Genomic DNA, 25296 nt, shown 5'->3' on the forward strand with positions numbered 1-25296 from the left:
GATCTGACCATCTTCAGCCTGCACATCTGCACGTCAGAAGGTTGCCTGAGTGCAAGCTGGGAGCAATGTTACAGACACTATGGGGCTGGTACATACTTGAGGCTGTGGCACTGTTCTTACTGTGTAAAATCTTCCTTCTGAATTGAAAAAAAAAAAAAAAAGAAGAAATAAAACGTGTGAAATACCACTTCTATAACTCTGCAGAAGTCTGAACTGGGCAAAAACTCAAATTTGGCCTTTAAGTTTGCAGGGAGTTGGGAGCCCATGATGTAAACATGCAATAGTTTAACCTGTAGCTAACTTGTAGGGACATAGACCTGTTCCTTATTTGAAAAATGGTAAATGAGAGCATTGGACTCAACTTCAGATCGCAGCATTTGCAATTCTGTAGTCTTTGCTCTCTATGTTAAATCTACAGGATAACACAAGTATCATTTTATTTACAGGCAACAAACAAACAAAAAACAACACCAAACCCAATCCCAAACCAAACAAACAACAACAAAAAAACCTTTTAAACCTTTTAAAAAATCTTCCTCAGCAGCAACTCAGTGCAGCAAAAAGCTCCTAATCTCTGGCTATGTCATCCGAACAAAGGAATCAAAGAAATTCCAAGTTCAGAAGGCTTCTAGCCTGAGGAAGTCAAAACACACTCCCGTCAGCAGCAAAGCAGCACAGAAGAGTAGAGGCTATGCACTTCTAGGTCCAAATTTATTTTTACTTTTTTTGTTTGTTTGTTTGTTTGTTTTTCAGTTGAAACAGTGGACATTTTTTTTCTGTCTCAGTGATTATTTTGTTATTGCCAGGCTTTGGAATGACACACATAATTAGAGATGATATATTATATTCTTTCTAATGTACCTTCTGCCTTGTAAATAAAGATAATGTTATTTGAATCCCCTTTGACTAGACTATTTTTAGCACCAGATCTGGGATACAACACCCTGAGCTACTGTGTCCGTTGAGGATGGGGTTGTTTATCCCTTGGTAGCAGAGCAGACAAGTCAGAGGCTGAATCAAAGGTTCTAAGCCATGGGAAAACACAAGCTTGTCTTACTATCACACAGACCATGAGACTGAAGAGCTATATCAAACCAGTATGACAGAATCAGTCCTTTGGACAATGTTGTACTGGAAGAGAACTATCACAAAAGGGAGAAAATCTTAGGACTAGTATTCCTAATGCTGGGCAAAAAGAAAACGTGTACACAAAGTTTTTATAGACAAAGAATAATTTTTGAGCACATAAATCTAGGTTCAGGATGTACGGGTGTTCTAGTAACAATAAAAAGCACTTAGAAACTTTGCTCACTGTAAACAAAACAAAAATTAATGTTGATTTCTCACGGTGTAATGGCTACCAAAGATCACTGATAGTCACACACTCCACTAAAGAGCAACAAATAAATGAATGTTGAGTCTTTGCTAGAAAGACATTAAGGTGTCCAAAATTTTAAAATAGCTTTTAGTGTTAAATCATTTGTGATCAGGATTGGGACTTCTTCTGATCCACTTCAATCTACCAGATGTAATCCATGTACTGTTCTGCAGTAACAGATTAAGTGGAATGGGGGAAAAGCACCGGTGTTTCAAAGTGTCCGTCTGGAGATCATATTTTATCTCTGGAAACATTACTTTTGAATATCACTGTGGAATTTGCAGATGTGGACAAGCCATAAATATTTGGAGAATGTTGGCCTTCGACATGTTCTAGTATCTGTCAAAGCCAAAATATTTTTTCTGCAATATTGAGTAGCTTTTGGGTAACATTCCCAGGATTCAAACCTGGAAAACAGTGAGTAATCTGGCCTATTATATATATATATTTTCATTTTTTACTGCCTACATTGAATCATTGAATTAAAAACTAGTTTTTCATTCACAGAGGAAGTAGCTGACCCGACTGGTGTAGATAGATGAGTTAACACAAATTTCCAAATTACTGAATCTGTTAGGGAATAGAGTTAGATATTCTTTTTCCAAGTTTTATTTGGTTTTCAATCAGGATGCATTCATTCTGTAGTATCAACTACAGAAATAACCTCATCCTCTTTTTATTTTTTTAAAGGATCTTACACTTTAATGAGGCTTGGCTTCTTATGACTTTGTAAATCATGCATATGAAAACACAACGTGCAATCTCCCATTGAACCTAAGTAATACAAGATCTCTCTGACGTTTGCGATCAGGAAGGAGCAATCTTAATCTTGTGCTATAAATCTTCCATCAGGACTGTCTCTCTCTCCTGTACCTACCTGCCTCACTTCATAGCAACTTTCTACCTCTTGACAGGCCTGTCAAGTGCACAGAAACCGGCTAGTGATTTCCAAACCTTAATGCTGAAATCGTAATCTATTATAGTCTGCTCAGCATTGCTTTCCAAGCACCACAGGGCTTTTTCTGTGATCTTGACAAGTCCCTGACGGCATGTTAAAACCTAACCCTCCTATTACAATTACTCATTCTTAATTATCACTGCTCAACACTGTTGACTGCCTTCCATGCCATTTCCTTATGCAGGTTACAAATGCAAAATCACAGAATTATGGAATATCCTGAGTTGGAAGAGACCTGCAAGGATTATCAAGTCCAACTCCTGGCTCCACACAGGACCACCCAAAAATCAGACCTTGTCCAAACACTTTTTGAACTCTGTCAGGCTCAGTGCCGTGACCATGTCCCTGGGGAGCCTGTCCCAGTGCCCAGCCACTGGGTGCAGAACCTTTCCCTAACACCCAGCCTGACCCTCCCCTGTCACAGTTGATAGCCATTCCTGCCGAAAGCGGCAGAACTTTGTATACCACCATGGGCAAAACGCCTGATTTTCACTTCACGCGTTCAACTGAGCAACGAGAGGTCCGCTAGCGAAACCCCAAACAATTCTTTAAACCTTAACCAATCTGGTTTTATTTATTTATTTATTTAATTATTTATTTTGCGTGAGGGACGGGTCCTTTTAATTTATTTATGCATTTATTTTGCGTGAGGGGCGTGTTTGTTTATTTATTTATTAAGGTGGGGGGAGGCGCCAGTCAGGCCGCCAGCATCACCCGGCCGCGGCCGACGGTTGGCGGTGACGGTTGGTGCCGGCTCCCCGCGCCCCGCCCCCCCGGAGCGAACCAACAACCACGGACGGCGGGGGGGGGGGGGGGAGGTGTGCGGACACCCGCGCATGCGCAGCACTCCCCGCTTCCTCCCTTCCTTACCCCGCCCCGGCGCCGCCCCTCCGGGCCAATCACATGAGCGGGCGCGGGGGCCGCCGGGAGCGGGCGCTACCCGAGGGGCTCGGCGGAGGCGCGACATGGCGGCGGCGCGGGGCGCCCGCTGCTGAGTGCCCGGCGGGCCGACAGCGACAACGACAGCGACAACGAGGAGCGGGAGGGGGAGGACGAGGACGAGGAGGAGCGGGGCACCGGGGAGGAAGGTGGCGGGGCTCGGTCTCTCCGCCGTCGTCGTCGTCGGCGGCGATGGCCCAGTGCGTGCAGTCGGTGCAGGAGTTCCTCCAGGACTCGTTCGTGCCCTTGGTGGCCGCGCTGTGCAGCGAGGAGGCGGAGCGCCTGGCCCGCAGGAACAACCTGGGCTTCGCCGAGCTGCTCAAGCCGTTCTGCCGCCTCACCTCCGAAGGTCGGTACCGCCGGGGGGGGGGGCGGGGAAGGCGGGGCCGCTCCCTGCAGGCCGGGGGGAGGCGAGGACCCCGGCCTCTGCCCCTTTTTCTTCCCCTTCCCTTTCCCCTTCCCCGGGGTCGGCGCCGAGGCACGGGTTTGCCCCGGCTGCCTGCGGTTGTTCCCTTCTGCTCCGTGGCGTTTGAGAAGTTGGGCTTCTCCCCGAAGCACCACGAAGCAGAAGGTCGAAGGGAAGGGTGTCTGTAAAGCCAGCTCTCCCAGGCTGGTTTCTTTTAAGCTGCCCTGTTTGCCTGGTGCTTGTATCTGGAGCTCCTGCTGTAGTTTCTCTTGGGGTAGGGCTCTTAGTAAGCTATCTAGATAGTGAAAGTCTTACAGCTGAAATGACAGCTAACATCACAGAAGTCTGCCTTCTTTCACCCGCCCTTCTCTTGGATGTACATCTCTTTTTTGGCAGTGTTTCTGTGAGCAAGACCTGCCCCAACAAGGGGGAGGACTGAACTGATTACTTAGCATAGATAAAAAATAACCGTGGAAAACAGTAAAATTGGGAATTGACCACTGGAAAAATGATCGGGCTCTTTTACTGTAATCCTTAAAATGTTCCATGTGATAACTTTAAGCTGCGCTTTTCAATTCACTGCGTATCAGAACAGACCTTCAGAACTGCTTATTAGCATAGCGATGCAGTGGCATTTGGCAGATTTGGTTTCTGGCAGACACTTGGCTCAAGAGAGACTTCAGTCTTGTGTTGAGAAAGCAGTGTAAGAAACTGAAACGTGTACTGTCGCTTGAGCTAAATATTCTGCATTGTTAAGTGAGTGGCGACAACTTGAAAGCTAGTGTGTGTGAAAATCTACCTTAATTTGTGGCAAGCCTTGAAAACGTATAAAAATGCGTTTAGCAGTAACTTCTCTATAACTATTTTTCCGTGTCTAGTAACTCTCGCAAATCATGTGAGACTGCAGAACAGATAAAAATAATAAATGCAGAAGTTTCAATCCTTGGAGTTCTGAAGCTGCTGAAATTACTTAAACATCATTTTAGGTTCTTTGGCAAGAGGCAGTGCATCTAGAAAACTAACCAGGCAGGCTGTTCAAAATGAAGCACCAATTCTGATGAAGAATACTGAGTGTTTTTGTTCCTTAATAGTAACATTTTGTGTTCTGACTATTGTAACAATTAAGGAGCTGTCAAACCTGAATCTTTCTCCCTGTTTCTTGTGTAAATGCAGAACTCTTTGCCATAGTGTATCAATGTTTATAAATCAAGCTAGTCCTTCATCCCGTTCTGAAAGTTTTACTCTATAAAGGAGTTGGTTATAGCTAACATTTAGACTGCGTCCATCAGTACACCCAAGGACTTTGATTTTGTTACCTGTGAGACTGATACTGACTGGATTTTGGTATTCTTCTGAAAACTTGAGTAGAAAAGCTCTGCCACTTAATGATCTCATCATGACTTTTGATGTTTCAGTGATTGGTCTTCTGTAAGTTCTGTAGTGTAACTGTATAAATAAGCATGCTTGTGAACTGCATCCAAATCCCCACGATACAGATTTCATTTCCTAGTTTCACACCTGTGGCTGTCATGAGGAATTCCTGAGAAGGGGCATCCTTGCTGGTCTTTCCAGGTTGCCTAACTGACATGCCCTTTTCAAAGCCTGACCCAGGCTTGGAGAACTGAGAAGCTGAAGCTTGGCACGGTGGGTTTGTGGCTACCCTGCTCGGTGTGTTCTGATTCAGCACACTGTGAGCGTGACTGCAGTTCTTCACTCCAAGCGTGACTTCCTCTGCTAGATTCATGGAAAATGCATTGCTGCACGCCGTGAGTAGCTTCTTGCAATGAAAGCCAGTGTGCGTGAGGGGAAGCAAAGTGGTACTAGGCATTTTCTTGAGGCAGATCACAGGTTAAGTGCAATGAAGTTATTGTAAAGTGTGTGTAGTAGTGAACAGTTTCCCTGGAATACCAGGAGCTCTATGACAGGGAAACCTGCTTGTGGCAGTCTGCACAAACAGTGTTGCATTGACAGTCGCAGCATAGTGGCACTGCTAACTATCCCATGCACCAGACTCTGGAAACTGTGTATTTGTTGTGCAATAATAGGTTTGGCCAGACTTGGCATTAGATTTTTTTCTGTGGTTGCTTTTATGCCCAATTAAGAGGGAGAGAGGCGTTATTAATGATCGGATCGTTGTACAGCAGAATGTCTACGTACACCTTTCTCCAAAACCGTGTGTCTTACTGTTCATGATTCTTTAGTCTTAACACCAGTTTTCTTAATGGAGAAGAAAACTGGAGATGAGATGGCATCTGACTTCAAACAGAACCCCACAAACGTGATGTAGGTGAAGGGGGCCTCTGCACTATGTACTAATCAGTGCTAATCTACTGATCGACTTCTGCCTGTGAATGACTTGCTAATGTTGGTGTAGCCAAAAATACCTTTGCAGTCTAACAAGTTGTGATGTGAGGAAGTCCTGACCCTATGTTCAGAGTTCTCCAGTGTAGTTTTTAGAATTTTGACTTTGATAATTAAGTCACTTCCTGTTATTGAAGGAGGAATGAAGACAACTTTACTGTCCTAGTTTAGTTTTGAATTTAGAGGAAAACAAAAACAAAGCCCCCAAACTTTTTTCTTTATGAAAAGAAAAGCGACGGTCCTTTTTAAGTACGAAGTTTTGTTACTAACAGTTGCTGGCTAATTTAACCTACCTAAACAATATATATGTTTTCTTTAACGTAGCATCCTATTTGATTGAGATACCTTAAATACCACCTGAACTAGTTCTGTCTTGGTGGGAGAATGTGTGTATACTTCAACTGGCAAGTGTCAATTTTAGGTAGCTTTTATTACGCTTCATGTATTTGAGTTTAGTTTGATGTTAGGAATTCTCTGTTCATAAGTTTTAGTTAGAGTTTGAATATGCTCAGCTTCTTACTGGGAAGATGTTCTGGTACACATTACTTCTGCTTTGGGAAAAATACTTTCTGAAATAATACTATGGAATTTTGAAGGAAATAAATAATGGTATAAGACTATTTTTTTTTTTTACTAGGGATTAAGGCCGAAGTTTTGTGGTTCCAAATATGTCCTTTGTGTCAGTCCTTAGGATTGCATGTATGCCAAAAATGTCATCTACATCCTGGATGGAAACGTGCATGTTTTTATTATGATGGCTATTATATTTTAGGAGAGACAACGAGGATGAGTTTTGTTATAGCTGCACTGGGAAAACAAATCATTGTCTTAGTTGTTTCTCCCTGCTACTTCCTCTTGCATTTGATCTTTTCAGTAATCATGTGGCTGTAGGGTTAGTAATTTAAGGGTTGAAAATTCATCCCATCTGATGAGATGGGGGGGAGGAACCCTACAGTTCTACAACTGGAGCTCTGTCTTTACGAGTCATATGAAGCTCAAATTATTGCTTCTGGTAAAATTATCTGTAAGATACAAAAGAGATTGTAGCCCAATAACTTTTAGGAAAAGAATCAAAGAACTAGACCTTTAATTTTTATACTTATCTGTGTAAAAAACACCACCCTTCTATTTATTTACTTATGATGAATAACTTCTTGCTTTTCAGGAGGCTGAGAAGTCTGCTGAACCTCCTACCCTGTCCCCCTGACAAGTCCCTCCCTTCTTTCCCCACCCAAGCTCTTAGGCTGTGGTCTTGGGACTGTTTTTCTCAGTGTTTTCTTTTTGATGGCTTTCTTGGAGGAGTTGGTAGAGAGGGAAATCATTTTGGGGGATAAATATCACAAGTCAGACAGTATAAACCACTGTGTGCTAATAACATAAGGTTGGTATCACTATTTTAAAGGCTCATCTTAATATTGCATCTGCTGCTTTTTTTTGAGTATTGTATGTATTGGTGTCTACTTTCTCTAAATAAGCAACCTTTGTGCCAACTTAAACACTTGTCAGCTATTTGTAGTTCTGTCATAAACATGATGTCCATATGGTATAAACCGCATTGTCAGGATTTTGTTTTTGAGGCTGCCTGCAGTAATCCAGGTATACTTCTGCATAATTCTGAAATCAATATTTTGTGGTCATAAGACTTTTTTTTTTTCTGTTCCTAAGGATTTAAAAGTAAATCAGACATGCAGGTGTTACTAACATTGACTTTTTTGGTTAATCAGCTAAAAATAGTTTATCACATGAGAAATGTAACTTTCAGTAATGTTCTGTTAAATCAGTTGTGTGGTGTCTTTTGGAGAACAGCTGCATTCTAAAACCGTTCCTTCAAGTTAAGGTGATCACACTTTTAATATTACAAAAGAAAGGGTATGTTCATTAGGATGAACTAATGCTATGCTGTCCCTGGCGAGTTTCCTAAATGCTATTATTGCGTGTTAGATTTTTCTGTCAGACTCTTAGGAATGTGAGAGGTAATGTGCTTTCCATGTGGAGCTCCTATAGGCTTTCAGTGGAAGTTGAGTATATTTCTCAAGGAAGAGGGTGTGCAGCAGTGTAGGCTACAGATCTTGTGGGTAGTTCCTATTTGGAGTAGATGTCTTTCTAAACTAAGATCCTGCTTATATTTTCATCGGTCTACCTAGGTGAGCTTAATGTTGAACTTGAAATAATTTCTCCTTTATCCCTGACTCTTCCCCCTTCTCACTTTTTTGATACTCAAATATTATGGACTGAATTATAAAATTGATGGAGAGGTTTAATGAAGTAAGTAAGCTATAACGAAGGAAGTCTGGAGAAATAATAGTTATGGTGACTATTTCACCAAAGCCTCTTTTTTTTGTTTTTTAGTTCACATGAGAGATCCCAATAATCAGCTTCATATAATTAAAAATCTGAAGATTGCTGTCAACAACATTATTACTCACCCACCTCAGCCCAGTGCCATTCGGAAGCTTTTGAATGAAGTGGTGTCCGTCAGTCAGCCTGCTGAAGGACTGGTAGCTAACGTGATCACAGCTGGAGATTATGATCTCAACATCAGTGGTATGTATTATATTGTATTTTTCTGTAATTTAAGCTGGAATTTACTGTAAGGTTCCTAACCTCGATATCAAGTTTGTGGCATATATTAAGGTTGCTCTGAGGGTTGATCGATTTTGAGTCATTGTTGTACTGAAGCTTAAATTAGCAAATATTCTTCTAGCATTTTATAAAAAACAAAACTAATTGAATGCAATTAATAGCTCATAAGTTAAATTTGTTTCCCAGTGTTGTGGTTCTTGTGAAATTCTGTTAAAGCATCATAATATTTTAAAATTGAAAATATTCTTTCTTTGGTTTTATGATTACCTTACCAGACTAGAGGTTTTCCTTTTGTCAAAATTGAGATGCTAACCTGTTACCCTTGGCTGGATAAATACAAACACTGTTGGTACTAATGTATGAGTTTACTTTAAAGTTAGTCCTCCTGTCTTCTTCTGTTCGTCTCTTATTGCTTAATGCATAGAGTTCATAAAGTCACTATATAAACACTTGAAAGATAAGAAGATTTTGAGGAACAGCATGCAAGTCTCTGCCGAATTTTTTTTGCTGTGAAACTCAGTGCTTCATATTTCACTGTCACAACAACTAGAACCTTCTAACAATGACTTCTTTCCAATCTCTAGGGGAAAGACATTGTGAATAATGCTAATTGAGAACTGATCTTGAGAGCTGAGAAGATTAAACTCCTCCCAATTAAGACCCTAATCTATTAAAGCCTTTGAGTACATACTTAATTCAAACCATGTATGCATTGCCCTATTTAAACATGAGTAATTTATTTTACGTAGTTTGGCGTGCAGTAGGGAATTTGGGTCTGTTACAGGAAAAGAAAGGGTTTCCATATACTTTATATGAAAAATTCATGAGGATTAGTAGCTGATGTTGTCATAATGGTTTTTTTAATGTTGATGTTGAAAAATGTGTAATTCTACATCTTCGATTTCTAGCTTGCAAGCCGCATCCTCAACTTGATGCGAAATATTAATAGTAAAGGAAAAGACTTGACCCTGGAAATTCTGATTTTTGAGTTTCTTCTGCAGACTGTAGCCTCTTTCAGTTTCTGTGCCCATTCTCATCTAAGAAACTGGTTTATTTGCTTGGCGTTTTAATATGAAAACTTTTTTTCGGTTGGAAAGTCTGTTTGAATTCTAGGGATTAAAGTCATTCTACTTTCTTGAGGTCATCTAATGAAGAATGTTCTAAACTGAGGCTGTTAGAAATATTACAGAAGTGGCGGGAGGGAGAGAATTGGTAATAGTGACTTTATCAAGCCAGACAAGCTGTGGATGTCTTGGTGTAGTGTTCAAGTCCAGGTTGGATGGGGCTTTGGGCATCCTGGTTTAGTGGGAGGTGTTCCTGCCCATGGCAGGGGGATTGGAACTAGGGGATCTTTAAGGTCCCTTCTGACCCAAACTATTCTGTGTTTTTATGGTTATTTTGTAGTTTTGGAAGCAAATAGCTCTCCTTTTGTTTTCCTTATTTGCTTCTGAAGCTTCAGATGCGATAACTCTCACGCATTATTGTATTCTGTCTCAATGGTTAGGTTCTTATTTCTGTTCAAACTGGCTGTATGCTTGGTTGAGAGAGGAGGGAGTGTAATCTATTTAATATCGTGCACACGGACAGAAGCATGTAATGATTTCCTAGTTCTGTGGTACACCTTCTTAAGGCTTTAGCACGAAACACTAGCACAGTGTCCTTGATGATGAAATTTGAATCCCATTGCGCTGTGGGAGGATGTATGGAAGTCTCTATCTTGTCAGGTAGAGTCGTCTTCTTAGAAAAACTTTAAATATATCCTAAAAGTCTTTTTCTACATTGTTAAAGGATTTTATTAAAAAATGATGGAAGCATTCATTCCTGGCCATAAAATGCACGTGTGTGTTTATGTTTTTGCTTGGAAACGTGAAATACACTGATCTCTTTAAATTTGCTGCTTTTTTGGTAAATTATTATTCTAGGGTAGCAATATTGAAACATATTTCCTTGATCTTTAATGATGCAATATATTCAGGCGGAATATATAAAGAGATGGCTTAAGAAAACCATGTTATGGGTATTAGCTGCACTGGGGTCATGATACTGCAGTTTTTCAGAAAAGTTTTGGGACTGCTGTAGTGAACTGTTCTAATTGGTTACAGTTGTTCTTTGTTGCACTTGTTAATAGTTGCGTTCATAATTCCATAATCTTCTTGTACTGATGGACCTGGTTGACTACTGGAAGGGCGCTTGCCTTCAGCCCCGCGTACCTCTCCAATGTACTAGTGTGTATTGGGGGGGGCGGAAATGGTCCTACTAAAGGACTTGTATTTTTCTTCCAAATATCGTTCAGCTGGATCACTTCTGTGACTGTTTAGGGCATGATGCTAACTCTGGTGTACAGCAATAGGAATATGACAGATATAAAGGATAACGTTGGGGCAATCACTTTTAGCAGTGAACCTCTTCAGTTCAGCTGTAGTTCATTACTACAGGCTGAGAAAACTCACGAATTAGGGGCTTACTCCAAGTAGAAAAATAGAAATATATCTATATTATAATTCTAATCTCTACAGCTTCATAGACTTCTGTTATTCAGGCCTAGAATTTGGGTGGAACCAGAAATATATACTGGATCCTATTAAAGTGCCTTGTGAAATGTGGAGGAACCTGAAATGTTCATGACTGAGGTTATCTGGAGTCATATGCCTTTAGTCCCTGATGGGCATGCATGGTATAGATTTTCTACTTCATGCTACCAGAGCGTAAAAGCCTATAGTGTGTTTGCACCTGACCCTTATTAGAGTAATAATAACGTGTTTTTTCTATCAGATCGCTCAGTTAAGGCTAGTGTTCCTTGGTACAGTAATTGGAAAGAGACACTGATGGAACTGAACACATCCACGTTTTATTCAGGTATTTTTTTTTTGTGGTTGGTGCCAACTTGCCAAATTGCCCTTTATTCCTTTTTCCATATGCTCCATCCACCTTTCCTTACCATCTGCTACAACTGTTTAGCACCTTTCTTGGTGTAGATGTGTGTTCCTCCATTTTTTCCCCTAAAATAATAAAAAAAAATGGTGGTGGTTGTTTAATTTTTCTTTTGGTCGCATTTCTACTGCTGTTAACATAAATTGTTTGGTCTTTTCCTTAGAGTCCAGTAAGTGCCTAGCTGGGGCAGGGGAATGATCTGATGCTGTGAAAGCACTGTCTTGTTTGATCCTATGGGAATGCCTGCTATCACTGTTCTGTATTCCAAATGGAAATATTTTCCTGCTTCTCCCTAGAATTTCCTTCTCACGGGATAGTGGCACTCCTTAAATTGAAACTGAAGAGTTAACTGTACTAGAGCACGTGCTTCTGCTATGTTGATACTTTTTCTGGTGTATGACTTAAAAACAAAACACTTTTTAGCATGTCTTTAAGATCTGTTTCTACTGAAATGTATTGGCTATTGACCTCTCAGTTTGTAGAGCACAACATAGAGATTCACTGTAAAGTAGCCAAATTTTGATGTTCTTTAGTTTTAAACGTCAGCAAAGCTTATGCCTTCAGTTAATAGTAGCTATCCTTTAGTAGTGTCCATTCAGGTGCTTCTAAATACTTTCCTTTCTGAAGGTGCTAGCATACTTATTTGTGGAATTCATCTTGCTTAGTGAGCTAAGTAAAAAATATGAAACCTAATGAAGTGGACTCTTTATTCTTAAGCTGTTATGTATAAACAGAAAGTACCAATTTCTGAACATGGTAGCAAGTTACTTAAACTTCAGTTCTTCTCGTTTAGTATCCTATAAGCACGTATTGGAAAAATGTGGAGCATACAGGTCTGTGTTCCTAAATGACAGTGTTGCTATGCACTGCTGAAATTTGTGTTATATATGAAACTTATATATGTTACATTTGAAATTTTTCTCAGGCACTGTTTTTGTTTTGAATGCTGTGCATGTTTATTTAAATATCAAGTGTGAATTACTAACAGTATTCACTCAAACATTTTAGGACTGTAAAGTTTGTCGTGGCTGTGTTGAGGAAACTCAGTTGCCTTTATAGCCACTTCCAAGGTTCCTACTAGACTGAGTGAGAGGGTGAAAAATAGATGTAATGCATTCCTGTTTGTGGATCTGTCAGACTTAAACTTATTTGCTTGGGTTCAACAGAAATAGAAAACTGAATAGAGCTTGAAACTAAAATGTACTTAGTGTTTTTACACTAATAGTTTAACATTGTAGAATTTGAATCTGATTTACTACGAGGCTTTATGTGTGTGAAAAATATGTATTAATCACTTTCTCATGGTTTGTTTTTAATAACAATCTGTTTTCCCTTATTTAAATAGCTGGAATATATATACGTTAGTCTTAGTAAAGCCAAATGATTTTTCACACCATAAATGAGTGTTCAAAGAGCAGTTGGTTAGAAAGACTGTAGTCAAAAGCTAGCAATTTGCCTCCTATTGATCTTTATAAAAAGTTAGATGTACTGACTACTAGACTGAGTTCAGATGTGTAGTGTATCTGACCCTTGTGTGGATGAAGCTGATATAAGATGGCCAGACAATGTAAGATTAAACAAAAAGCATTAACTTAATGCACTACAAGAGAATTCCAATGTACAAATTAAACTCAGTTTGTTGAAGTTGGCTAAGAAATCAAGTGTTTGGGAGGTGGCAGGGGGAGGAGAACAAAGCTTTAGAACTACTGATGTGAATTAAATCAAGGAATGTACTTGGGGCTGTATGTGGAAAACAAATACCTTCAGAACTTAATGCATTTTCTGTACCAGTTACTGTTTTCTAGTTGCAGGTGAGTTTACTCAGGGTTCTTACTGCTCAGTGTGAAGCCTGGTTATTAAAAATGGACTTACTTTTCTCTGGTCTTTTTTTTTCAATTTAGGTGAAGGAGTTGCAGAATTGAGATGGCATAAAACAGGCTTGAAAGGAGAACGATTGTTTCATGGCTAGATTGTTGTTGTGGAAAGAGACAAGATTAAGTTCACACGTTCTTTGTATATCCCAGGCATGCTTGGCTTTCTTTGACTTGACGCTCTTAAACTTAAGTCCCTGTGGTAAAAGACCATTTGAACGTGACAGGTTAACATTATAAGGCATTGATGGCACAACTTAGATCTGAGCTTTCAGCTTTTTGGATCTCTGCTTGACCAGCTAACAAGGAACTGTTGCTGTTTGTATTTATTTTAGCAGAGAGGAGGAAGGGGACTACTGTCAAGCCAAATTACAACGCCTTGCGAAAAAGCTGGCAGGATAGGGTTTTGGTAATCCTTAGTTCCTTTGCATAGTCAAAAATTAATTTTTTCTTCTCAGTCAATTGTTATATTCCCAGCCAAGGCAAATACAATGATCATTAGAAGAACTTGATTTTTTTTTTCTTTCCCAAGCCTCTGTGGTTTAAGAGGGGTGGTAAGGTTCTTTAACAAGGACTGAATGTGTGAGCCTGAAATGCTGAAGAAGTTAGTGCTTAAGATGCTATTCAGTTTCACAGGATTTAATTCAAAGTGTTTCTCCTACTTGTGTATATTTTTGATGTTTTCATTTTACACTGTTTTCTTCTTCCTTTCCCTCCCATGCAAACCTTGTCAGAGTTTGCAAGTTTTACTTTTAGGTGTAGTATTTTGTATTTCCTTTCTATAAATGACTAAATGCTAATTTGGCTAAATAATTAAATTTGGTCTTATTTTGTGTTTCAGCTACTACCCCTTGGTTTGAGTCTTACAGAGAGTGCTTTCTTCAGTCCATGCCTGCATCAGATCATGAGTTCTTAAACCACTATGTTGCATGTATCCTTTGAGCATTACAGACATCTTTTGGTGGAGACTGTTACAGATGGCTGCAGAAATGTAATGCAGGAGACTTTGAAACTTTGGAACAACTTCTTGCCACAGTGCTTTGAAATGTACCCTTTTCAATATGTCTATACAGACTAATTTTGTAAGGGGTCCAGGTTTTCTCTGTAGTAAAAGCCACACTTTGAACTCTGAGCTAATACCTGTAACACTTTAAGATGAGCGAGCTTCTGCTATAACTCTTTAAGTCCTCAAGCACAACAGAGGCTTGTGTGCATGGGATGCACCTGCAGCCTTTTATAGCTTTTCTAGCAGATGGATGGGGGAGGCTGGGAAGGGTGTGTTGAAAAAACAGTGGACTTTTAGCTGTATTGGACAAAAAGTAGTCTGGAAAAATGCCTAAACGCTTTCAGTGTTTTTGTTGCTGTGACTTAATCCTGACTTGTTTGCCTGCAGGAAAAATAAAAATATACGTTGTTTCATGGTGTAGCTGGTGTTAAGCTGAACAATAAAGATAATGCTGAAGGTTTCATAATACGTTGTTTCTAACTCTTAACTAATTAACAATTTCAGCATGGTATACCTCTGTACAAGTTTTGACAGAATCTTGTACAGAATTAATTTGGCAAAATATTGAATCTGGCCTTTGCAGTAATGTAAAGTACAGTTTGCTTTCTGGCCTCTCTGATTTAATGCCTTTAATTTGGTGAATACGTGTGGCAGAGCAGGTTGTTCCTTATTAATGATAATGGAGTTGCATCGAAGTAAAAGTTAGAACACGTCCGTTTTTTACTTAGTAGGTGTTGCTGTGTTTATGAATACTGGCTGTTATTGTTGCTCAGGTGATGCCCAAAAAAGAAAGTCCCAACTCTTTGAACATTGCAAAGTGAGCATTGAAGTGAACTTCAGTTATATTTCTACAGAAAAGTTTCACATGGGACCTGGATTTGAAATATGATGAACTATTAGCTGTTATATGTCAGGTTAAACTTGGATTTAGTTTCAGAACTAGAGCTAGTTCCTGTTTCATTTTAGTTACAGATGTTAACAGTTAGTTGACTGTTTAAATAGTGTTTTTTATTGAGACTTAGGCGAAGTTCTAGTTGCACTTGCTTTTATGGCAGTGTATTTTATAGGTTTAGAACAGAATGAATGCAGTGTTTATATGCTGCCTATTTTATCATGAGTAGCTGTTCCTGGGCTCTTTTGGTAAATGTCCTTAACGTGAATTTAGGTATGCTTGTAGTTTCTTCTAGTGAACCGGAGCCTGTGGAGCAATTTCTGAAGCTGTCTCAAGAGCAACATAGAATTCAGCACAGTAGTGAATATATGTATCCAAAATGGTTTATACCAAACACGCTCAAATACTACGTGTTACTGCACGATGTAAGCACGGGAGAAGAGCAAAGGTGGGTCTTCTGCTTTCAGTGAATTTACAGATAAACGTTTTGACTGCAATGCTTGCATCTATAAATTGCTGTTGAGATTAGGCATACAACAGAATCTATTAACCAGTATGCAATTATCAAGGCAGACTTCATTAAATAGTATTTTTAGGTCTAATTATTGTGTTCACATAAAATAAAAAGAATATAAAAAGAATCAGTCCCAGGTTCTTGAAGTAGAAGCTTTCTTTGCTAGCTTACTGAGTAAATTCTCAGAGATAGTTGGTTTAACTCTTGAAAAAAAAATTAACTGGTGTTTTATGCTTCTTAAACCTTACATATAATAGTCTAGAATAAATTGTTGGGGTAGACACTTAGAATTGGTTTAATATCAAAATGAATAGATGTTGCTGTATTTTTTTCAGAGCTGACACCATTTATGAAGAGATGAAGCAGAGGTATGGAACTCAGGGTTGCTATTTGCTGAAAATAAATTCACGGGTGTCTAACAGAGGAACGGATGAACAGATACCAGATCCTTGGAGTCAGTACCTTCAGAAAAACACTATCCAAAACCAGGTATTGTGGCGTTTAAAAAAAATAAATAAAACAACCACCTAAGGTGCATATTAATGCTCATTTTAGTTGCGTTAAAATTTTCCTAGTTTTATGTATATGGTTTTACAGAATAAGCTAATAGGTAGAAGAGACTAAGGCAGTTATGTAAGATTTAGCTTTTTTTTTTTAACCTGACTCATTTGTGAGGACATTAGGTGAGTCCTTTTTCAGAGAGCTGTCATCTATGCTGCTTAGTGACTCGTAGAAGCACAGAAGTGCTAGACTGAAAGGAACGTGGAAATAAGGGACTCCTGAGATTGCCTGCAATGCATAAAGCAGAAGTCTTATTTGTAGTAACCTTTTACCTTCATTTTCATCATTTCCAGAATGTTTCAATTTACAGGTTCATGTAGTTCCATAAAAAATACAGCTGTTTTTTTGTGGTAACTTCTTGCAGTCAAGTATAGCCTGTCATCTGCTAAGACAACAAATGATAGTGTATGTTCAGAGTTCTGGGTTCTGTTTGCCATAAACGTCTATTTTTGACTTCAAGACCAAAAAAATGTGCCTTTTTGAATTTATTTTTTGACTGTACTGCAATTCTAACGGTATCTGATTAAGAGATGTCTGTGGAATCAGTTTTTTTTACCAAACCTAGCTGGCACTGGAAAACCAAAGCTAATCGTATTCTGTAAACTGTTAAGAGGAGCAGTGAGTAATGTTCCACCATAAACTAGTTAATCTTTATTTTTTTTTTCCATGTCAACTGTTCCACATTGTATGTTGCTTTTTTGAGTTTGTTCAGGAGTTGCTTTAGGGAGCATATTTTTACTGCTATAGACATTGCTCTGTAAGAGTTCCAATTAGCTGCTGGAGCTGCTTGCTTTAGTTGACAGTGAAGCTATTTTTTGAGCAAACCAGAAGAAGCTTGCTTCATCTGTTGGTGATTATAACTTTCATCTTTACAATAGGTTGGGACCTTAAAGGCTTAAAAAATGTTTCAGTGAATATATACGAACATTAATTGAATGCACTTTCTTAATCTAGTTAACTGCTATAAAGTTAACAATTACTGTTGACTGGCTTTTGTGTGTATTCTGTTATTCTTAAAGTCCTAACTTCCTTTCCCTTCCGGTAGGATTGCTATGAAGATTGTTCTTATGCTGTCATTTCAAACAAGAGTACTGATCACTTGATATCAGATGGCTTAGATAATGAAATTAAAGGTATTTATATAACTTCCATCAAACTTTTGATGTGATAACTTTTATAGAGCTGCCTTGTCTGTGGTAGTAATTCTTTGAGTGCTGGGCAGGTTCTGTCATGCGATTATATATACTGCTATGTTAAGTGTTAACTATATTGGTTTAAAACTTCATGAATATTTTGAAAATTAATTTTAATACATTGAGGTAAAGTTCCATAAATCTACAAACTTAATCAAGATATAGGATAAATGTAAGGTAGCCCACAAACTGAGATTGGAAAAAAGTTTGTAATTATAAACTTTGTGTTTTCTTAGGAGATTATTACTTATAATTTCCTCGATGCTCAAAGGTAGTAACTGTATGTCAACAAATGAAAACATGATGTTGATTTAATAGACTGATGTTAACTGGGGAGTGTATCTTTAATGAGATGGGTATTGATGTATTAGGCTTTTTTGAAGACTAAGCATATTGTCTCTGAACTCTGACAATTAATAATTTGCTTTCACAGCTCAGCTTTGCTTAGTGCTAGCAAGGCCCAGATAAAGCAAACTGATATATTGGAAGGAGATTATAAATTTGAGCACTATTAAAATCTGAGTGAGTAGGTGTCTTGATCTAGTTTGGCTAGCTAGATGCAAAAGCAGTCACCCTTCTTATTGAAGTAAGGGGACTTCAGAGGAAGTTCTTTATCACCATGATTGCTCAGAAAGGCACAGAAAACTAGAGTTTTTAACCTTAGAAATAGAAAAGAATAATTTGATCCATGGTATCCACTGTAGCAATTGATGCGTGTCCATCTTTTCGTGAATATTTGACTTGAAATATACTGTTTCATTGTTTTCCTTCTGTGCTGTTGATACTAATCAGCATATTTGGGAATTCTTTGCACTCTAGACTAGAACTGAAAACATACTTTCTGAAGCATGTTGCGTTTCCTGAGACTTCCTGAGCTTTCTTAATTTCAGGAGTGACATAATATTCACGTAGTTCTCTGCTGATTCTGATCTGTAGTGCAGAATGGTTGAGTAACTCTGCTTAACAGAGTTATAAATAAGGAAAACATTAAGGTTAATAAAAATGACATTTAAAACCATAAATACTTCAGTAACTTCATACAAGGATTTTGGTGTTTCAATCTCTTAATAGATGGCCTGTCAAACAACTTCAAGACTCATCCGTTACAACTGGATCATCCCAGCGGCAGTTTGGATAGCACTGATTACTTGAAGGCTACTACATCACTGCAGGAGTCAAAGAAACTGAACTCCGGAATGCCTCATGGTGCTTGTTTAACACTCACAGATCATGATCGAATTAGGCAGTTCATACAGGAATTTACATTTAGGGGACTTTTGCCACATATAGAGAAGACAATAAGGCAACTCAACGATCAGGTCAGTTCACTTTTACGTACTCTTAGTCAAAAACAATTGTGGTATAAATCCAGTTATCCAACAGTCTGTTCTGAAATTAGTACTTCCTTGTGCATCTAGTGATTCAATAATCTTACTGAAAGCTGTAAGCAAATTTAAGAGAAACAGTTATCCTTTTGGCTCCATTTGTCCTTAAAAAAAAAAAAAAAAAAAAAACACACCAAAACCCAACACCTGTGTCAACAAAACTTCAGTACAAAGGTGGCTTGTTGGTGAAAGCCTGTCTGAACTGTTATCAGAGATAACCCTTTGCTCCTAAAATCTTTGTTATGCTTGTACTGGACAATTCTAGAATTCTAGCACGGAGAACAAAATGTACTTTCTTTCTCAATACTTGAATGCACCACTAAAGCTAAGAAATGTATCTTTGTCAATATGTCTCCAAAAAAGCTGGACGCTTCAATTGCTACTTCTTGGCAATGAAAGAAATGCATGGACATCCTAAATCATGTAATTCTGTTCTGATATCAGCAGTTTTTGCAGCCAAATATTTGTCTCAAAAGGATTCTTTGGAAGTATGCTATTTAATTTCGTGCCTATTTCAAGGCATGGGCATGCCTTAAAGTTTTTTCTGTCACAGTAAGATCTTTTCTCTTAAAAGTATTTCACTTCTATGTATCTTAAAGAGCTGAAGAGATGGGTCGAATTACTTAAGTGTAATCAAATTACTGGATTTAGCAGTTGACCTGGACCCAAATATCAGCTTGTTATCTGAACTGTCTTTTGACTGAATTGTCCAATTAGGCTATAGTTTTTAGTAAAAGGTTGTTGAGAGTAATACAGTATGCTGTGAGGATCACAATCTCCCTGATTGGACTTCTGGAATTTAATAAATGCTGTGTTTACATTGGGAAAGTTTTATGGTTAAATAAAAAGTGTAGCCTTATGGCTAGGAATGTTAGTAATATATTCCTAATGTATGTAAAAGAAAAAGTTATGTTTTTTAATTGCCTTTAAAAAGAGGTGTAGCTTTTCTTAGATCTGGAGGAATGGTAATTCCCTGTGGAAAATTCGTCATTTGTGGGACTTCTCTGAAAGAACAACACTGTGTAACCTTGCTTGCATGTATAACTAGCACACTTGACGCTGCAGAACAGTGTTACAATGTGGTGATGCTCCCCATGGTGATGGGGAGAATGCTCTCTCTTGAAATATACCAGAAAGTAGGTACTCTGCATTCAAGCAAATGCATCAGATTTTTTTTTTTCTGGATTGAGATATCTGAAGTTTTAGAGCAGCAGTAAACAGTTCTAGACAGCTGAGGTTCATTAAATGTGGATTACGATGTCTGTCAATCAGTGATTCACTCCAATGACGTGTTCTTTTCACTTTTTTCTTCCCTCTGTTTTCTTGGAAAAAAATAGAATTTGGGAAGTATTAATGGAGCTTGGATTTGTAGTTGGGTGTAACTTATTTATATCCTTTGCAGTCTAGTATTCTAATTTGTTGTTTTCTTGCAGTTAATATCCAGGAAAGGCTTGAGTCGATCATTGTTTTCTGCTACTAAAAAATGGTTTAGTGGCAGTAAAGTTCCAGAGAAAAGTATAAATGAACTGAAGAATACTTCTGGTTTGCTGTAAGTTATTTCAGTCATTACCTTTGAATGAAAATAAAAATGTACCTCTTTCTTAGGAGGGGAAGCCCATGTTTATTAATGGTATTCCTCAAAGTGGATTGAATCAGCAGTACTGTAAGACTTAGATTAGTGGAGCAATCACATGAAGTACTCTGCCTTGTTTACAGCTTTATATCTGTGTGGTTTGTCTTAATTGTCTTAAGGCTCATAATCAAACTGTTCTTCATTTCAACTTTCTATTTTGAATTTGTAAGTATGGCTTGCTTCCTACAAAGTCTTACAAACAAATGTAGGTGAAAACACATTGAATTTGCACTAAAGATTTGTATATACTTGACTGACCAAAAGTTACTAACAGAGGACATAAAATTGCTTTGTATTTTGGTGTAAGGCATAGTTTTTTCTAAGATTTTTCTTTGTTGAAGAGAAGTGGGGATAAATAACTACAGCTAGGTGAACAGTCTGTAAAGTCTTATTTTTCCTTCTCCTACAGGTTTCTTTAGCTCTAGCAGTTAATCATAGTGAGCAGCTTCAGTGATAGCTGCATACTTGTTTCAGTGTTTCATTCAGAGGAATGCTTTCTTTGAATATTAGTGGGATAGTGAATCTTGTTAATCAGAAGGTAGGCTGCGAAACCAAGTTTCCCATGGCAGAAAGGAGGCAGCTTCACTTTTCTTAGTAAGTTGTTTTTTGGTAACGTTGAAAGTAATGCAGTTTTTATTTCTTCTATCTGAATAGAAATTAAGATGAGAATAAAGTATGTCTTGCTCTATATATTGAAATTATGGCTTTAAATTGAAGTGTTTGTATTTATAGGTATCCACCAGAAGCACCAGAACTTCAAATCCGGAAAATGGCAGACTTGTGCTTTTTGGTGCAACACTATGAACTTGCATATAGTTGTTACCATACAGCAAAGAAAGATTTCTTAAATGATCAGGCAATGTTGTATGCAGCTGGAGCACTGGTTAGTACTTCACAGTCTAAATATTCTATGACCTTTTTGCTGTAATTTCTGATATATGTCTGGAAGTAACAAAACACGATCTCTTCCTTCCACATCCAAATTTATAATGGTCTTGCCAAACTTGCTGCATATCTTCAGCAAGTCCTAAAGTATTCTCAAAGCTGTTGGCTGTTGTTTTATGAAGGGAATAAAAGCGTGAATAAAAATTGGAGACTTAATTCTTAAAATGTAAAATACAGAAAGGAGCATACTTATAGTGTAACCTCTAGCAAAATGGATCTTTAAACTTGTCTAATAACTTAAGTGGGTCGGAAATAACTCTATAGTATATCCTTTAATAATTAGTCTTGACTTCCTGGCAAATGTATCACTATAAATATGGTGCTGTACAATTTTTTATTAAGATTTTTGAGGGGTGTACTTTGGGTATATCTTCACAGTGTAGTTCATCAGTAATAACATTCTCAATCATTAATTCTTAAGAATGGAGATGTGGGACTGAAGTAATTCTCAATAAGATGAGTAAGAGCACTGGGGAAGACAAACAATTTTTAACAACGTTGAGGAGCTGATTCGTAGACTTTAGTCTAACTCAAGTTTGAAACTTTGCTTTGTAGACCTATGGAAGTGTTTTTGTACACAGTTCCCTCTTGAATTAAAGCCTTTAAATAGATGTGTATTTTTTTTTTGCAGTATGACAGCTGCACTGCATTTTGCTAATCTCAAAAGATACCTTAATTCCTTAATAATTCCTTAATGAATGGTGTATAGAGCTCTTAATTTTTGAAACCTACAGTCTCTAGTTACTGTGGAAGAACAGTTTGCTATCCTGCCTTCACCCTGTAAGGAAAGAACTATAATTTTAGAGGATGTGTTTAATAGAGTAGAATAACACTTGATTTCCTTGGAAATTGAAGAGTGAAAAATTTCCTTTAAGCAAGACTTAGAAAGCAGTCCTCATTTTAAAAATAAATGCAACTTGATCAGAAATATTATTCCTGCAGTAGGAAATTTGCCTCTCAGACTTATAAAGCAGTACTGAATCATTGTTGCTGCATACTGTTGAGGTGTGCTATCAACTGAAAACACTTCTGTAAATGTGTGTAACTTTTCCTGCTGTTTAGTTGATTACAAGCAGAGCTGTTAAGTAGACTATTTTATTAAACCTTCTATCAGTTACAGTATGTAGGGTGCACTCTTACATGCCAGTAATACATTAGATAAATATTTTGAGACAGTAGCTGTTGAGATGTGTTCATCAGTGTTTTGAGATTTACAATGTGTTGAAAACATCTACACTGACAGTTCTGACTCTTCCTTGTAGGAAATGGCAGCAGTATCAGCTTTTCTTCAGCCTGGAGCTCCTAGACCTTATCCTGCTCATTATATGGAAACAGCAATTCAGACTTACCGAGATATCTGCAAGTACGTTGTTTACTTTCATGCTGATCCTATGAAAGATGAACTAGTTGGTAGCTTAACTTTCTTTCTGCAGACAGCAGCAAGTAACTAAAAGATCAGAAGCTGATAACCTCTTTAAAGAATAAGTTATGTTAGCTCATCTAGGAATGAGACTCATGCTGTTTTTAACAGAGTACTTAGTAAATTTGTTTCTGGTAGTTGGGCTTGTTTGTCAGATCATTTAGTTGTCAGTTGCATTATTTTAGCTGGTGTTTTATAAATATGATATGCTCAAAGGTTTTCTAGCTTTGACTTAAAAAAAAAAAAAAAGGTGCTGTTACAGGAGGACGAGAAACTTAATGGTACAAGCTCATCCCCTACAAAACACAGGCTGACACTTATCCTTTTTAAATTCAAAAAGGATAAACAACACCAGTCTGTAATGTGGAGGAAACTTGTCAGACTTGAGGTAAAAAGTTTTCCAATGTTTCTTTTCAATAGATATTTAATATATTTGTTTTTGCTTTAGGAACATGGTTCTAGCGGAACGCTGTGTACTTCTCAGTGCTGAAATCTTAAAAAGTCAAAGCAAATATTCAGAGGCAGCTGCTCTTCTGATTCGTTTAACCAGTGAGGTAAAACACTAGTTTATTCCACTCATGTCCTCCCTCTGCTTGTGTACTTACTGAAGTGCTTTTAGGTGACACTGATTCTTATCCTGGGGTACTTGCTATCCACTGATGGCAAATGGCCAATTAAAGCTTGAAGTGAAGAAAGCTGTTTATGCTGCAAGTGAAGAAACAAGTACTTTTTTTTCTTTCAAGTCAAGTGACTTATTTGATGTCTTTAAACAGCTGCTAAATGTACATTTGTTGTCTTCTTTGGAATTAATTTTCTTTGACATCTGCTTAGCTTCTGTGTGTTATACTTTGAATTTAAGAACTTGTGGGTTAAAAATGTTAGCATGGCTTGCCAGAGTTGTGATGAATACTATATCACATATAATCAGAAGTTCTAAATAGTTTAAGCAATGAAGCCATAACTGCAGCTTAGCTGCTATGAATCATTAGAAGCTTACTGTGTAAGTGAAAGCTAGCCCGAACACTTCTGTAATACTAATTGGTTTAAATTAAGCATGGAACTAGCTCTCAGCAGCCCAGAAAGGGTCTTGCTAAACTATTACTGGTATTACATTTGTTCCACGCTCTTTCAGGGATCTTCTGAATAGCTTGGAGGAAAGTCTATCTAGCAGTTAGTTCTGGCTTTGTAGCCAGCTGTACCGAATTTGATGCTTCTAAGAATTCCTGGAATTTATTAAGCACGGAATAAATTTACTTAGTTTTGTAAGTTATTCTCTCAAGTGTCTTTATAGCTTCATTCTTGCCCCTTCAACTTAAACTTGGAACCAAAATTCTGTGTGAGCAGTATAAGTTACTTAAATATAAATACTAGTGGCTGTGTGCAAAATCAAATAGATTCTATTCTTATTGGTTGGAGTAATATAGCTGTGTCTTGGCATGAGAAGAGAAGGGGATAATAGTAAGGAATTGTATACTGTGAAGAAAACGTTCTGGTTCTTATGATCTAAATTCACTAAGCTACATTTCCTCTATTTTCCCTTAATTTTATTAAGCCTTGAAATAAGACAGTATCTGAAATCAAGGGGGAGAGGGAGGAGAAAGAGTAGCAGAGTCCTTCATAGCCTGAGTAAATGAAGAGGCAGAACATATTTATTGTAACTCACACTGGAGCTGGTTTATAAATGGGGATGGAGGGAGGTGATTGTTAACAGCACTTTTGGTTATCACTATTTCTTTATCACCGTGCATGTGACAAAGTGAAAAATACTTCTAGTTTTCATTTATTTTTGTGTGCGTACATATGTTTGTATTTAAGACTTTTTAGCTTTACAGCAATGTTACATCCTTTTCCTGTTAGCATTAAAATAAGCTACTGTTACAGTTACATTTATATTTGATTTTGAGGCTAATTCTCCTTTTCTCTTTTAAATAGGATTCAGATCTTCGTAGTGCGCTTCTGTTGGAGCAGGCAGCACACTGCTTTATAAACATGAAAAGTCCCATGGTTAGAAAGTTTGCATTTCATATGATATTAGCAGGCCACAGGTTTAGTAAAGCAGGACAGGTAAGTATTATCTTTCTAGATGGCAAATATGATCAGCATTTGATACTTAACACATTTAACATGCCATTCAGATTATTAGTTTGGTAAAAGACATGTAGCTTCTGATAGTTTTGTGTTAGTTAGAACTATTGAGCTCAGTGATCTTCTGATTCCTGCCTTGGTCTTTTATATTTGTATTGGAAGTAATACTGAAGATCACTGGCTTGAAATTCAGTAATGCCTTTCTTTTTTTTTTTTTTAATTTCTGGGTCTTAGT

At 37.9% G+C, this 25296-nt stretch overlaps 1 protein-coding gene across 5 annotated transcripts in view; it reads left to right on the forward strand.

Moving 5' to 3' along the window:
- The first annotated feature begins 3189 nt into the window (after positions 1-3189).
- Positions 3190-25296, forward strand: part of TRAPPC8 (trafficking protein particle complex subunit 8) — a 50099-nt gene continuing 27992 nt past the window's right edge. For 2 of the 5 annotated variants that reach the window (XM_083826602.1, XM_083826603.1), the window contains exons 1-13: positions 3202-3624; positions 8392-8586; positions 11398-11481; positions 14269-14358; positions 15599-15773; positions 16175-16328; positions 17446-17533; positions 18665-18912; positions 20412-20527; positions 21344-21494; positions 22819-22919; positions 23425-23530; positions 24909-25040. In XM_083826602.1, the coding sequence (XP_083682728.1) occupies positions 3240-3624; positions 8392-8586; positions 11398-11481; positions 14269-14358; positions 15599-15773; positions 16175-16328; positions 17446-17533; positions 18665-18912; positions 20412-20527; positions 21344-21494; positions 22819-22919; positions 23425-23530; positions 24909-25040 (2025 nt within the window). In that variant the 5' untranslated portion in view covers positions 3202-3239. Of the gene's footprint in view, positions 3625-8391; positions 8587-11397; positions 11482-14268; positions 14359-15598; positions 15774-16174; positions 16329-17445; positions 17534-18664; positions 18913-20411; positions 20528-21343; positions 21495-22818; positions 22920-23424; positions 23531-24908; positions 25041-25296 lie in introns of all 5 variants that reach the window. The other 3 variants (XM_083826606.1, XM_083826605.1, XM_083826604.1) reach the window with 3 other exon arrangements.

This window comes from Anser anser (genome assembly GCF_964211835.1).
Source record: "Anser anser genome assembly, chromosome: 2".
Taxonomy (NCBI): Eukaryota; Metazoa; Chordata; class Aves; order Anseriformes; family Anatidae; genus Anser; species Anser anser.